The 15,303-nt window shown below is 38.8% G+C and overlaps 1 protein-coding gene across 2 annotated transcripts in view; it reads right to left on the bottom strand.

Moving 5' to 3' along the window:
• Positions 1–4,272: 4,272 nt before the first annotated feature.
• The window catches only part of LAMA2 (laminin subunit alpha 2), a 656,330-nt gene continuing 645,299 nt past the window's right edge, over positions 4,273–15,303 (bottom strand). For both annotated transcript variants that reach the window (XM_053591647.1, XM_053591648.1), the window contains 5 exons: positions 13,305–13,460; positions 11,750–11,903; positions 8,965–9,095; positions 6,801–7,023; positions 4,273–4,642 (listed from right to left, as the gene is read on the bottom strand). In XM_053591647.1, coding sequence (XP_053447622.1) covers positions 4,485–4,642; positions 6,801–7,023; positions 8,965–9,095; positions 11,750–11,903; positions 13,305–13,460 — 822 coding nt within the window. In that variant the 3' untranslated portion in view covers positions 4,273–4,484. The remainder of the gene's footprint in view (positions 4,643–6,800; positions 7,024–8,964; positions 9,096–11,749; positions 11,904–13,304; positions 13,461–15,303) is intronic.

Raw genomic sequence — 15,303 nt, 5'->3', positions numbered from 1 at the left:
TTCTTTCGCCGGGCTGCTTTGAGAATCTTCTCTTTCATGTTAACTTTAGTGAAGCTAATTATGATATGTCTGGGAGATGGCTTATTGGGGTTGAATCGTGCTGGGGTTCTGAAGCTGTCTGCTATCTGAATTTCAGATTCTCTAGGCATGTCTGGAAAATTTTCTTTCATAATTTCATGTAGAAGGGCCTCTGTGCCCTTGGCAGCCACTTCATTGTTCTCCGAAATTCCTATAACTCTTATGTTGTTTTTTTTCGAATTATCTGAGAGTTCTCTGAGTGATCCGTTTTTGCTCTCCATTTCTCTTCCTCTTTGAGAGATTGGGAGCGTTCGAAGACTTTATCTTCAATGTCAGAAATCCTTTCTTCTGCTTGCTCCATTCTGTTACTGAGGGATTCTACTGTATTTTTCATATCTTTGAGGGCTGTAAGTTCTTGTTTCAGTGTGTCTAAGTCTTTGGTGGTTTTGTCTTTAAATTCGTTAAATTCTTGAGACAATTTTTGAATTTCTCCTCGAATTCCTAATTCCATTTTATTAATCTTGTCTGCAAACCAAATTCTGAATTCGACTTCTGACATCTCAGCCAGTTGTTTATGAATGGGATCTTCAATCACATCTGCCGTATCTTTTCTTGGGGGGGTTGATCTATTCTGGTTATTCATGTTACCAGAGTTTTTCCGCTGATTCTGCCCCATGGTTTACTCCCTTTGGTTTTTCCCCTGGGGTTTTATCGAGGGCCCGTACAGTGTTGTGTCCTGAGAAACTGGGGCCCTGTCTGGTGTGGTGGAGCAAAGTGGTTCTGTCTTGTTTTCAGCTGGTTTCTGTTTGATCCTATTGCAACTTCTACTCTGGCTTGAAGTCTCAGCTTTTGTTTGCGTCCTTGTGATCACAACTTGCCTCAGCGGTGTTGATGTGCGTTCTTCAGCCTTCTCTCTTGGTGAGGCTCAAGTCCACCAGGATACTTACTAAATTCCTGTCCCTTAACTCTCCTTCTGGACGGGAGCCTTTGTTGAAAGCTGGCTTCAGTCCGCCATCTTGTCTCTCCCCCCTGGACACACTTTTTAAGAATTCCTTCTAGTTCCTTCCACCAAAATGTAGAGGTGGTAAGAGCTCAGGGGATTTCAGTTTGGGCTGTGGGTTCAAATCAACTGGGGAGCTTTAGAAAATGCTAATGCCAGGGGTCTACCCAGAGATTAGAGTTTAATTGACCTGGAGCGATACCCAGCTATAGATTTTTAATGTCTCACTAAAGTTGAGAATCACCGTATTTCTTAATCCCAAAGACTGCTTCCAACTCTACCATTCTAAGTCTCCTACCTACCAACTGAGTTCAGCAGGACTTGAGTCCTACAGGAGTGCCAATAAGTACCTTTGCTTTCTTGTTACATATCTTTCTACGCAGGACTCAGGAAAGAAATGCATTCGCTTTTAAGAAACCTAGCATCTTTATTCCTGTTGATCTCATTCAGTATTAAGAATGACTCAAAAGTCATTAATAGTCTCACTATCAGAACTCCTTGGTTTTCAGATAATTTGATGACATAAAGTTTGGTTAAAAGACATTCACTAGATGTGATTTTTTTCATGTGTGTGGAAATAGCCAAGACAAAGCTAATAGAAGATTCTCAGATGACTACGGAACCCCTTGTTAGCATGGTGGGCAACTTTTCTCTTTGGAATAGTGATTCTCATCCTTGATAACACTTTACCTGGGAAGCTTATTTTTTTTTTTTTTTGAGACAGAGCCTGAAGCTGTTGCCCTGGGTAGTGTGCTGTGGCATCACAGCTCACAGCAACCTCTGACTCCTGGGCTTAAGCGAGTCTCCTGCCTCCGCCTCCCAAGTAGCTGGGACCACAGGCACCCACCACAATGCCCGGCTATTTTTTTGGTTGCAGTCATCATTGTTGTTTGGCAGGCCCAGGCTGGATTTGAACCTGTGGCTGGCACCCTAGCTGCTTGAGCCACAGGCGGCGAGCCTTTTCTTTTTTTTTTTTAATATATATACTCCATTTCAGTGGTTTTCAATCTGCGGGTCGCAACCCCTTTGTAACAATGAAAATACAACCTGCATATCAGATATTTACATGATGATTCATAACAGTAGCAAAATTATAGTTATGAAGTAGCAACGAAAATAATTTTATGGTTGGGGGTCATCACAACATGAGGAACTGTACTAAAAGGTTGTGGCATTAGGAGGCATTAGGAAAGTTGGGAACCACTGCTCTGTTTTATTTAAATGTATTATAAATATATATATATCGTGGGAGCAAAAATTGTATACACATTTAAGGAAGAAAAAATGTATAAAATTTCTCTAAGGAAATGACATTCAAGGTAGTACCTGAAGTGAGGTGAACATTCCAGGCAGAGGGAGTGTCACGTGAGAACAATAAAGCTCGGGATTGAATTTAGTCAATTCATGAAACTGACACAAAGGTAGCGTGAATAGGACTTAGTGAGCATAGCTAAGAGAGTTAGTTATGAGGAGATACCAAAAGGCTGGGAGCAGCTAGAACCTTCAGGATTCATTCAGCCTGTGTTAAGGAACTTGGCTTTTAGGGTAAGTGCAGTGAGAAGCCATCAGACAAACAGAGACAGGGTAAACCAAATCTGAATTACATTTCTGTAAGTCAACCCCAACAGCTTTATTGAGAATTGACTGAAGAATGTAATCATGCAGCCAAGTTGTGGGCAATGATGCTAGTCCAGGTAAGGAGGGAGGAGAGACAGTTGCCTTGAGTGGGGTGGTGCAGTGGAGATAGCAGAGAAAAGGAGAGATTCCTGTAACAATTACATCAGTAGTTTACTTCCTTATACATTCAATGAGGAATTCTCATTGAAATGAGATAGAGAAATCAAGGGTAGTTTCTGTTAGAATGGTGGGGTGGGTTGAGGCAGTTATTGAAATATTTGAAAGGGCAAGTAAAGTTTTAGCAAGAAACAGAATAGTTTTATTAACAATGTGCACAGCAAGGCCTGTTCTAGTGACAGCAGGCTCTATGGAAAGAGCAAGTTTGTCTCTCTGGGAAGGTTTTTAAAAATCCTTATGTCAAGGCTACATCCTAGACCACATCAGAATTTCTGGATCAGTATTCTGGATCAGTATTCTGGATCAGGGCACAGTATTTAAACTTCCCAGGCAATTTTATGAAAACAACTAAACTAAGGTTGAGAATTGCTTCTCTGAGATGAAGTCATGTGGACAAATTGTATAGAGCAAGGGGTCCGTGGTGAAGTGCTAAGTACGTGACAATCACCTTGATCAGAAATAACACGTTCCTACCCTTAGTGCAGCGGTTCTCAACCTGTAGTCGTGACCCCTTTGTAGCAAGGAAAGTACTTGGCAGCATTAGGAAGGTTGAGAACCACTGCCCTAGTGGATAACATTATCAGAAAGGATTCTTCTTCTTTTGCTAAAATTTCCATCCTGGGAGAAGTCTCCTGTTGTTTTAAATGTTCTGAGTTAGACTATGACTATTTCCACTAAATATGGCAAATGAAATATTTCCTTCTTAAGTTGATGAATTAAAATCTAGGCCTGTCTTCTCATGGACCCCTTTGATGAAGATGTTTGGAATCAGAGAAAAAGGAGAATAAAACACATGAATGTTTTTAGAAAATGAAATTGTTAGGTCAAATGACAGTTCAAAAAACTCAATGAAGTATGCCTTTCAAGTTTCCAGTTCATTGTTTCCTGGTAAGTAAAAATGCATCATTTACATCACACTGTAAACTTAAAAGAGCCTAAAACCTCAGTAGTATCAAATGTGTGCTTAATTGTCATTCAGAAGCTTAGTTCTGGTATCTCCCCAAAGCCTATAAATCATTATCAAATAAGAAAATCAAGTAATTAAGCTCTCTGGCCTGAATGTGATCTATACTCTTATACCTTCAGCATAAAATCTATACTTTTATACCTTCAGCATAAAAAGGTATTCACTCATATGGCTAGTTAAACTTTCTAATAATGAACTTGGATCAGGGAAATGATTTGCTAATGCTTTCACAAACAGAGAGTAAGGAAACTGATTTCCTCCCAATCACACATGCCACATCCAAATTGTTTTTGGTGGCTTAGACAGAAAGCCAATGCCAACGTACATGGAAAAGGATGATGAAAGTATTAATAGGAATAAGTTTTTAAAACATTTGCCTTCATAAATTACATCTGAGCACTTTTCCTTGAGATGCCTGCAGAGTATGTTGAAATTCAACAATTTGTGGTCAGTTGCCTTTTATCCTTTAAATCACACAAAATAGCAGCAATTATTTAGAATAAAATAACTGGTTTAATATTTATAGAATTGAAAAAGAACATGAATTAAAATTCAGTTGTGGGTCTGAATTAGCACCCTCTGAATACAGGAAGAATTCTATATATGTGCACAAATTAGTTTTATTAATATACATAGGTAAAATGTATTTGTTATACTTGATACACTTGCTGCGATGGACCCTTCTTGGGGTTACATTTGTTTTTATTAACTGGCTGGGCATGATACAGGTTGAACACCCCTCAGTTCCAGGGCCTTGGCAAAATTAACCTCCAATGGCTTGCCTGTGCCCTTGGTGAGTCTCAGGGATCGGATACAACCTCGGAACCGAATGTTGGTCGTCAGGCCAAACTGCTTGAGGCCATCTGGAAAACAAAAAACAAAAAAACAATGCAAGAAGGCTCAGTTTTTAAATGTGGGGCTTCTCTACATGATAAGAGCACATTTCAAAGTCAACTGTTTGTTTGAGATTAAATTGGAGTGCTGCTTTCCTGTAAAGCTGGTGATTTTGTTTTCAGCTTTAAAAGGATGAACTTTTAAAATAGTTATATATTAGGCTGGGTGTGGTGTAATCCTAGCACTTTGGAAAGCTGAGGTGAGTAGATTGCCTGAGCTTAGGCGTTCAAGACCAGCATAAGCAAGCGCGAGACCCGTCTCTAAAAAATAGCTGGGTGTTATGGTAGGTACCTGTAATCCCAGCTACTTGGGAGGCTAAGGTAAGAGGATCGCTTGTGCTCCAGAGTGTGAGGTTGCTGTGAGCTATGACACCTCGGCACTCTACCAAGGGTGACAAAGTAAGACTCTGTCTAAATAAAATAAAATAAAATATTATGTGTTATAAAATATGAAAACATCCAGAATGATATATTTTGAGACATCAAACAATTTGGTTTGGAATGAACAAAGTTAGAGTTGTGACTTAAAACTATAAACTTTTTTTTATTTATTTTTTTTTTGAGACAGAGTCTCACTTTGTCGCCCTTGGTAGAGTGCTGTGGTGTCACAACTCAGAAAACCTTCAGCTCTTGGGCTTAGGCGATTCTCTTGCCTCAGCCTCCTGAGTAGCTGGGACTACAGGCGCCTGCCACAACTCCTGGCTGTTTTTTTGTTGCAGTTTGGCCAGGGCTGGGTTCAAACCTGGCACCCTTGGTATATGGGGCTGGTGCCCTACTCACTGAGCCACAGGTGCTGCCCTAAAACTATAAACTTTTATGTGGTCAAATAAACCAAATCAAATACTTTAAATACTGAGTTATTACAAGAGGATTTTAAAGGTGACTTTATCACTTTTCTTTTTTTTCTGTTCTTTTAATTTATTTTATTAATATTATATCATAGCTGTGTACATTAATGCGATCATGGGGCACCATACACTGGTTTTATAAACAGTTTGACACATTTTCGTCACACTGGTTAACATAGCCTTCCTGGCATTTTCTTAGTTATTGTATTAAGACATTTACATTCTACATTTACTAAGTTTCACATGTATCCTCACTTTCTTATTGGCAAAAGAAATCCCTGCAGGTGAAGCTGGTTGGAAACTCACGTACAAATCTTCCCTTTATTAAAGAGGCCTTTCTTTTAAAAAGGGCTTCTTGGTGCTACCTGGGATCCCATTTCATAGACTGAATTGAGAAGTACATTATCCCCTTCATATTATTCACACATTGGGGTTTATCCTGATTAAAGTAAAAAAAAGATCTTTTTAAAATCCAGAAGCAACCTTGGAAAGAAGTGTTCTCAATCTGCCCCCACCTCTTGCCTATCTTTTGCTCTGACAACCACTGCTCACTACACATTTTGCTTGTTTTTTTTTTTTTTTTTAAGCAGAGATTTATATAAATGGGGACAAAAGTTCCTCTTGACAAAATGATGAGAGATCATTCCGGGAGACCATGTTATTACACTACCTATTAAGAGGCACTTGGCTTACTCCTCATCAAGTTGGCCACTATTGTTTATGGGCACTTTAGGCGGCTCTCTGTGGTTCACATGCTATATTTAACATGCTGGAGAATGATTCTGAATGTAGATTTATTGCTTGGATTTCTTTGTGATATAAATATAAACTTTATACTAACCTAAGGGGGAAATTAGCTACATTTAACTCAATGATTTCCAGAACTTGAGGAAATAAGTTCCATAACCTTTTATGATTCCTCTGGTATATTAATTTTTTTAAAAAATCTGAAAGAATAACAACTTTGGCTTGAATTGCTGTTAAATGCCTCATATCTTTTATAGACCAAATTCATTTCCTCTAGCCTCAATCTCTCCATGAATGAAACTTTCGGGGCTATCATGAAAAGTTCAGTCCCATGTGGTTTATGTAAGTTATATATGATCATTTTACACACTGGAAACTTCAGGCAAGGTGTTATTTATGGGGGTAGACGCTGAAGCTAAGAAGCAGGCACACTTAAGCACACGTTCTTGGACATACTTATATAAATATAAATGTTTTCAACCCCCCTAACAAAATAGAGCTAAGAAATTCATGCCTGAGTGGCCAACACTCACCTGGGAAGCCGCCAACAAACACGGGGTCATTGGTGTCAGCGGACGTTGAAGCTGGGTTTGGGCTTTGGGCTTCTACCTGGTTCCCATCTACTGTGAGCTCAAGACGGTGTTTGATTTTGTTGGCAGTGACTTTATGCCACTGTCCATCACACAGATGCCCGGGGATCCCAGCGTCATAGACAGCAGTGAATCGGCCAGCGCCATTGTCCACGTGAAACATAAGCTAGAAAGTAGCAAAGTGAACAGTCATAGATGGTTTCATTACAGAGGCATCCTAATGGTTCACATAGGAAAAATTATCAGGTCTCTAGAAAGGCATGGGTCGGAATTGTTTGAAGTGAACATAATGGGACATAGCATAAATTAAAATAAAATCTAACCGCTAAAAGTCACAAATTATGTTCTTTGCTTTGGACATTTGGGGGAGTAATAGTTAAGATGTGCAAAGCTGGTAGTAATTCTGCTTTCAGGAAAATTTGAGGCCAGGTGACAGACAAGAAAAGAACCTACTTACGTGTAGGGAAAAATCCTACCACAGATCTTTTTAGAGCGTGAGAGTTCTTAGCAAATCTTATAAAATTTTCTTAAAAGATGTTGTTTAAAGTGACTCAATAATTTGGTTTACAAATTCACTTTAAAGAATTTTTTTTTAATTTAAACTTTTGATGTTTTAATTGCATTTTTTCCCTCATGGGTTTCAAAATTGAGAGCTACATAAATTACTTTTGGGGGCTGTCTCATGTCGCAGATGCCGAAGACCTGAGCCAGAAGGCCAGTTAAATTCCTAACAAGGAAGAATTTAGATTAGAAGTTCTTGTCTAAATGAGAAAAATCTGTTTTTCATAATATGGCAAGGCCTCTGAAATTTGAGATGGCAGAATTCTTTTGAAGCTGATGAAAGAAAGAAACATATTCAAACATTAAAACCATTAGTTTGGCAACCCATTTGACAAGGTAAAAGAAAAGAAATGGGTTTTTTAAAAAGAAAAAAGTGCAAGTAAATAGGTGAAAAGTTTGTACACGGTAGAGTGGTGGAAACGTGAGTGGAGAATTTACTGTACTGGGTGGCATTTATCATAACAAGATTTTGCATGTGCAAGGGGCTTCTGGGAAAGACACATGATACAGGACATGTTGACGGTAACTGTTTACAAGCAGGTAATAAAGGGAAGCTTACTCGAACAAGATATGGTAAAATGGGTTTTTTAAATTAGACAAAACTATTAAGTGCTGCTTGTCTGTTCACACTTCTGTGCCTCTAAGCTCCTGGAGCTTTTCTTGTGTTTTTTTTGTGTTGTTGTTGTTGTTGCTGTTTTTTTTTTTTTTTTTCAGTATTGCCTCTGAAGTTGCTTTGAGGACTAAGGGGAAGGAGGGAAGAGGCAAGGAGAGGGTATTTTGGTCACCAAGCGATTTTTTTTTGTAAGGCAACAGCACACTAAGGGTGGACGTATGAACAGAGCTGAAGTATGATTCCTACTTAAAAGCCAAAGAGCACCCTTGTGAAATGTCCTGCTCTGCCCTCTCATTTCACCTACTCCTTGTAGTACTAAGTGTATTTCACAAGCTGTCTCACTGCAGAAACCAGAGTTGCTTGTTAATTTTTGAGACAGGGTCTCACTCTATTTCCTGGGCTAGAGTGCAGATAGATGTTTCAAATTAGATTAATACTATAAAAACAAAAATGACCCAATACATACATATATATATTTTGGAAATGGTATCTGGATGCTTTAAAATAAAAACCAAGAAGCTGATATATCAGCTGGCTATCTTGACTTCAAAGAGATGTCTTACCCCGTTATAAGAGGCTGATTGAGGTTAGGTGATCCCAGCCTTCTCCTTTCCTACCACTGGGATCGCTACTTTCAGGGACTATTCATAAAGAAGAGAATGACAGTGTCCTTTCAGCAACATAGTGAGAGCTTGACAGCTCCAACTATTGGGTTCATTATTAGCTAAACAAGTGACTTGCTGTAGAATTAACAGATCTAACGTTGATACAGGTCCACAGAACAATTATGCTGAAAACACACACAAATTGAGATAATCCGGAAAGATGAAAAGATAGAATTAATTGGGCTTTCTCCCCACAAAGAGTGCAGAGTTCTCCACACGTCAACAATGTCGTGAAGTGGTCATAAATGTTGGAACTGCTGACACTCACTTTTTCATCAATCATTTCGATTCCCATTCCATCCATTTTTTGACTGCTGATTCCCAGAAGAACTCCAGTGGTTTGAGTAGTACGGAATTCAAATTCTACAAGAAGGTCCAATCCCACTTTGAATCCACCAACTGTAAAATGAAGATTTAAAAAAAAAAATTTACAGATTAGAGTATGGAGACTTTCAATTAAAATTGGTACAATACAATAGTTTTACTAGATTTTAATTCAAATGCTACCCAGTTATAATTATTGATGAAGTTCCAGACTCCCAAGTAACCTGCAAGTACTCTCACCATTGTGTCATGTAACACACTCTATAGTTATTATTTATTTTCTTGGCTACCTTCCCTCCTACAAAATAAGTTCTATGAGGACAAGGAGTTTGTCTGTCTTGCTCATTGTTTTATCCCTTTTCCTACCAAAGTATCTAGCACATCATGGAAGTTTAGAATGTATTTGTTGAATAAAGGAATATGAACTGAGATTGACTCAAAGAATCTCCCAGCCAGGTATGATTATGTTAGAAGTCTCTTCATTGAATTGAGAAAAGCATTTCAGTGATTATTCTGCAAACTTTTATTGGAGCACTCTAAATAATACTCATTTGAATAGCTTCAAAAGTTGCTGAACATTTTATTAACAAATAGAGAAACTGAAGGTTCAGTTTTGATGGGAAATTTCAGGCAACAGCACACTAAGGGTGGACGTATGAATAGAGCTGAAGTATGATTCTTCTTTAGTTCATCCAATTAATTTTCCAAATTTGGCTCATTGATTAACTTAATCTTTGGGTAAGTATTTAAGATCTGTCTCTAGGGAACAAGGTGATTGGTTAAGATCAATTTAGACCACATCAACTGTGTGGAGCATGAGGGAAATGCTCATGGGAATTCTCTCCAGGTCTTCTCTTTATTAGGCCAGAACTAAAGGCTATGTGTAACTACACCTGTCTCCAGTGAAGAATGGTACTTGTCACATGAAAGATAATTTGTTCTACTGAGAATCTTGATGGGTGTGGATGGGCAAAGGTGGATTTATACACAATTTTAAGAGTGAAGAGTAGCTAGAAGTGGTGGTGAGCCCCCATCTACTTGGGAGGCTAAGTAAGATGATCACTTGAGCCCAGAAGCTGGAGGCCAGCCTGGGCAATATAGTGAGATCCCTAACCCCTGTGCCCCCAAATTAGCAAAAGACAGAAAATGAAGTGTAGAAGCTGAGTTGTTCTGAGAAACAAAACATGAAGAGAGAAGTAAGGAGAAGAGAAGAATGACACAAAGTTCAGCTGAGGACAGAAGGAATGAAAAGGCCAATAAAAATCCCCAGGGACTGGTGGCCAGAAAGCTTTTAAGAACAAAGACGTCAAAGATTAAATTGAAGGTGTATGTTTTCCAGTGAAGTAATCTCCTCTGACCATCTATGTCTCATGTAGATGAGATTGCACTGTGTGTTAAGGGGATGGCAGGAGTTGTTGGAAATTAGCGGAGTGGTTAATTTTCTGGTCCAGTTTAACTCAAAACCAAAAGAGGCCAGGCAGAATGGCAGGTCAACCCATTAACTGCAGAATCTGAGGAGCAGCTTGCCATCAAGTCTGACTCAGAGGATGCTAGCCATATCTTGGGGAAGCCTTAGGATTTGCACAGCACATGGATTCTGGGGTTCAACATAACCCTCAACATTTCAATATTTAACATGTCCTATGTTTTTCTGTTTCCTGCTTCTGCAAAGGTAGCCTTTCCCCCCTCATACTTTGTTGAAGGGTCCTATTCTTTGACGTCCCACGGTGTTTTGCACGGGAGCATTCAAATCATCTTCTAAATCCCAGCTCAGATGCAATTCCTCCATGAAACCTTTCCTGATTTCCTCAACCAAAATTAATCTTTCTTCTAAATATCTGTGGGACTTTGCTTATATAACTTTCATAGTGTTTCATCATTTTTAGTTGCCTTCTTGTGATTTCTGAACAAATAGAATCTTAACTATTGATAATATATTCTTGAAGGAAAAAACCTACATTCTAAATTATTTACTTTTGTTTCTTATAATAACCTTTGCATATTATTTACTCATTAATTTCTTTCTAATGAACAAATATATGTGTTTATAATAACCATAGGATTGGTTCTATCTTGAAGTATATTGTCATATTTTAAAATTATTATGTTTAGGTTATTTCTTATTTTACTTTCCAAACTGTACATTCATGATCAGTGATCCAGATCCACAGTGGCAATGTTTAGTAGGGAGGGAGTGGGAGGAATACTTAAAGCAAGGAACGGTGCCGTTCACCATTACTACCAGGAAGAAATGGTCCCCATTGTGTGTGAATTGTGTGTGCATTATATGTACATGTATGTGCTGAGGAGGAGGACATGAAGAAATAGAGCCTTCATGGTATATTACTTTCAGAAAGATACAAAGAGAAAACCGGAAGATAGAGAAACTGCATAGTTTAAATCTATGATCCTTCTTGCAGAATGACATTTACTTTGCTGTTACTGATCTCCAGTGAAAAAGATGGAATAAACTCTTGCAATAGGCTTTTACTTTATTTTTGCTGTTAGTTCTCATCAGAATCAGACACATGAATTTTTTTCTTTTCATTTCAAATATATGAATTTTTAAGAGGGCTTTTTTAAAATTACTTCTATAAGTTTATTTCTGGTTTAAATAAAGGATACTAGTTTAGGGGACTACCATGGGACTTTTATTTTCTTAATACAAGCAAGAAGTTAGTATTTATACCTGGTTAATATTCAGCAGGAAGGAAATGGAAGAGCCTTACCTGTTATGGCAAAACCTGTTCCATCAAAATATGTTCCCCTCTGAGCATTTGCAAAACATATACCCACGTGGAAGCTGGAGGTTGGCTGTTCAAGATCAGCAGGGACCTCTGCTACGCGAAGGTTCCTGATACAGCCATCAATGCTGTAGGTCACCTAAATATTCAGATTGGGGAAAAACAAGATGCTAAATTTCAGCAGAACTTTGCCTTTATGTGGAATATAGTCATCTCTGGGATACTCTGCATGTGTCATCATTTGGCTGTCCTTGGGCACCTCCCAAAGCTGTGTGGCTTCTGTATATCACCAGACCTCACAGCATGGGTGTAGCAACCCCTGTGCTTCTCAACTAAGATGCATCTACCCTGGAATCTGATTGTTCTGACATTCTAATTACTGCACGCTAAATCTCCATTGGTGTGACAGAGCTATGGGCCCCGTAAGCATATTTTTAATTGGTCTCTTATGTCACCAATTTCATGTTTCTATTAATAGTTTATTAACCTTACTATATATAAATTTTTTCATAATTTATGTTCAATTTCTATTTGCAAAGGTAATTATGTTTGGTTCAGTGCTTCTTCTGTTTGAAAATCTAAGGAAAGCAGTGGACCCTCCCATAAGAAAACACCCATGCACGTTAAAAATGAGAGTTTGCATGAAACATTCAGGGTTCAAGGAATTTAGAAATAACTCAGTCATGTGCTGTCCCATCATACTGTACTTGGTTTTAGAAATTTCAGTTAGTGGCTTTGCCATTGTCACTCCAGAGACTCTGGTTTTTGAAAGACCTAGGAAGCATATCCAGTGCTGTGGAAGGAAAGTGACGCTAATTATCCACAAGGGAAGCCAAATGCTGAGAATTACAACTCAAATGGATGGTTGTCTTGAATGAATGAACCAATTACGTTATCATGCATTCCAACTTGAGTATAGAAATGCATCCCATTTGTACCTAGTGTGGTCTTTGAAAACATGCTTGCTTCTTAGAATAACCTTTTCCAAGGCAAACCAGGACACATGGCCTGACAAAAAATTATTTTGTGAATACTGATTTAAAACATTGTGAGAACTTAAAATTCTGTATCCAAACTTGGAGAACTGTGCTCTAAATGCTTCCTCTCAATATATTCACTAACCCCCTGTCCTGATATAACACCATGGGTACCATCATTTTCATCTTCCTTTTTGTCTAGTGTTTTCTGTATGCCTGGTGCTCTTTCAAGCAGTTTAAATATATTCCCCCATTTAATCTTTTCATCAACTTTGTTTGGTATTAGCATTAGCCTGTTTTGCAAAGAGGGAACTTGGTCAAAGATTAATTTGTTCCAGGCAACAAAACTGGGAAATACTTGATCAGACAAACCAAGGGATTCTGGCTCCAGGGCCCACACTCAAGTTCTGTGGTATTGCCTCTCATAGTCAGACCTCTCTGGAAAACGTTCTGTAACTTCTGAGAAAAGATGATCATGGGCCCATGTGGCCTCATAATTCGAAATACATAAATAAATGACTCAGCCAGATAAATAAGGAACAAAGAAGATATTAGACACTTACTGGACCAATTCTTCGGGTAGTGTAGTTGATGGGTAATCCCCCCACATACAGCATTCCCACAACATCCAAGATGTCAGCTTTCTTGGGACTGACGGTTCTGTTGGAGGCATCATCTACGTAAAGAGTTCCTTCTTGTTTAATTCTCATTATCTTAATCTACAAAGAAAGAAGGAAGAAGGATTATGAATGCCATTCTGGAACAAATTCTAAATATGCAGAGCATTAGATCTAAGAACTTTTAGGATATTCCCCTCCCCCCAAAATCAAGATGATTTATAGAATGCCTGGTATGTGTTAAACCCATAACATAAGCAGAAGTAAACCTACTTTACAGACTATCTCAAACTCTGTCTTTTCCATGACTACTACCATTGCCAAAAGAATAAAAAATTTTCCTGGGTAAGTGTTTTGGTTGAAGTCTGTTCTGTAAGCTGCCAAATGTGAGTAGTGTCAAGAGGTAGTAGGCAGGTTGTAAGGAAACTTGCAGGCCGATAACACCATCATGAATGAAGGGAGTTGCAAAATTCATGACCAGTTTTCAAAGTGTATTAGTTGAATTGAGCAAAGCCTGGGCTCCCAACACACTTTCAGATCTGATCTGTCCCTCTGCCCAACAGGCCTTTCCTGTGCAGAATCAAGAGAACAGCAGCACACTCAGACTGCATGCTTCTTCTGCAGCAGCTAATGGTAAACATTGGGGAGGAAGATGGAAGCTTGACTAATGTAGAAATTATGGCAGTGGAGTGAATTATCCTCTGAGACAGGATGAAATAAGGATTGTAAAGACTGGCTTGTGTATGAAAACCTTGAGTCTGAATTTAGGAAACAGAGCATGTAAGTCCGAGTACAAGGATGGCTTAAAAATGAGTTTGGATCAGGGTTAGAGGAGTCTTACTACTCTGGTTGGGGCAGTAATTTTTTAAAACCTCCAAAAAATAAAATCTACCCTTAATTTGCCTCATGATAGTATTTAAGCTCCCTTTCTTTTTTTTTTTTTTTTTTATTTGTAGAGACAGAGTCTCACTTTATCGCCCTTGGTAGCGTGCCGTGGCGTCACACAGCTCACAGCAACCTCCAACTCCTAGGCTTAGGCGATTCTCTTGCCTCAGCCTCCCAAGTAGCTGGGATTATAGGCGCCTGCCATAACACCCGGCTATTTTTTTTTGTTGTTGTTGTTGCAGTTTGGCCGGGGCCGGGTTTGAACCCACCACCCTCGGCATGTGGGGCCGGTGCCCTACCCGCTGAGCCACAGGCGCCGCCCTAAGCTCCCTTTCTTAATTCCAGCCTCACTGTGGCCCAACAATATGTCTTTTTCTCACGTGTCGTATTTATTATTCTATTAGCCAGAGTTGAAAAGAAACCGTAATGAGAGTTCCATCATTAGGATCCATATTTGCTAGCCACAAGCTCCTAAGGATATACAAAGAGTCTATATAACAAACTGCTGGACTCTGAGTCTATATTTTTCTTTTTCTGAGGTTCTTTGCCTTTCTCTATGATATGATAAATCAAAGTATGTTAATATATCAAATCTAACATCTATCAATATCCTACACTGAAAATTAAAAATTTTATTGGTCTACCTAGGGAAGCTTTACTTTAATAGGCCATCACAGGTGCAGAGACAAATGTTGAGATTTTGTTTTAATCAGGCAGTATATTATCCACTTGCAGTCATGCCAAAGAGGACAGTAGGCTGGCAAATGAGCCTTCTGTGCCCATAATGGTACCAGATTCTGGGTGTAAGGCCAACATGTTAAAAGTTGTTCCAAATGACTGTCAGTGGAAATGATACCTCAGAGCCCCTTAAAACATGACATAGCAGAGTCACAGACTCCTGGTTTTTCCAGACCAGTGTGTGTTGCAGCGGGGAGGTACATCTTAGGATTCATTTTAGGGATACCAACTTTTACTTTTGATGAATATTATTTTAGAAAAGAGAGGCCTTTTTAGCATCTCAGAAGCAGGAAAATATAATCTCAGAGTAAATATTATTAAA

This window comes from Nycticebus coucang, chromosome 5 (genome assembly GCF_027406575.1).
Source record: "Nycticebus coucang isolate mNycCou1 chromosome 5, mNycCou1.pri, whole genome shotgun sequence".
Lineage (NCBI taxonomy): Eukaryota > Metazoa > Chordata > Mammalia > Primates > Lorisidae > Nycticebus > Nycticebus coucang.
Note: the sequence above shows the minus strand (reverse complement) of the source record. Positions and strands in the feature narration are given on the sequence as shown.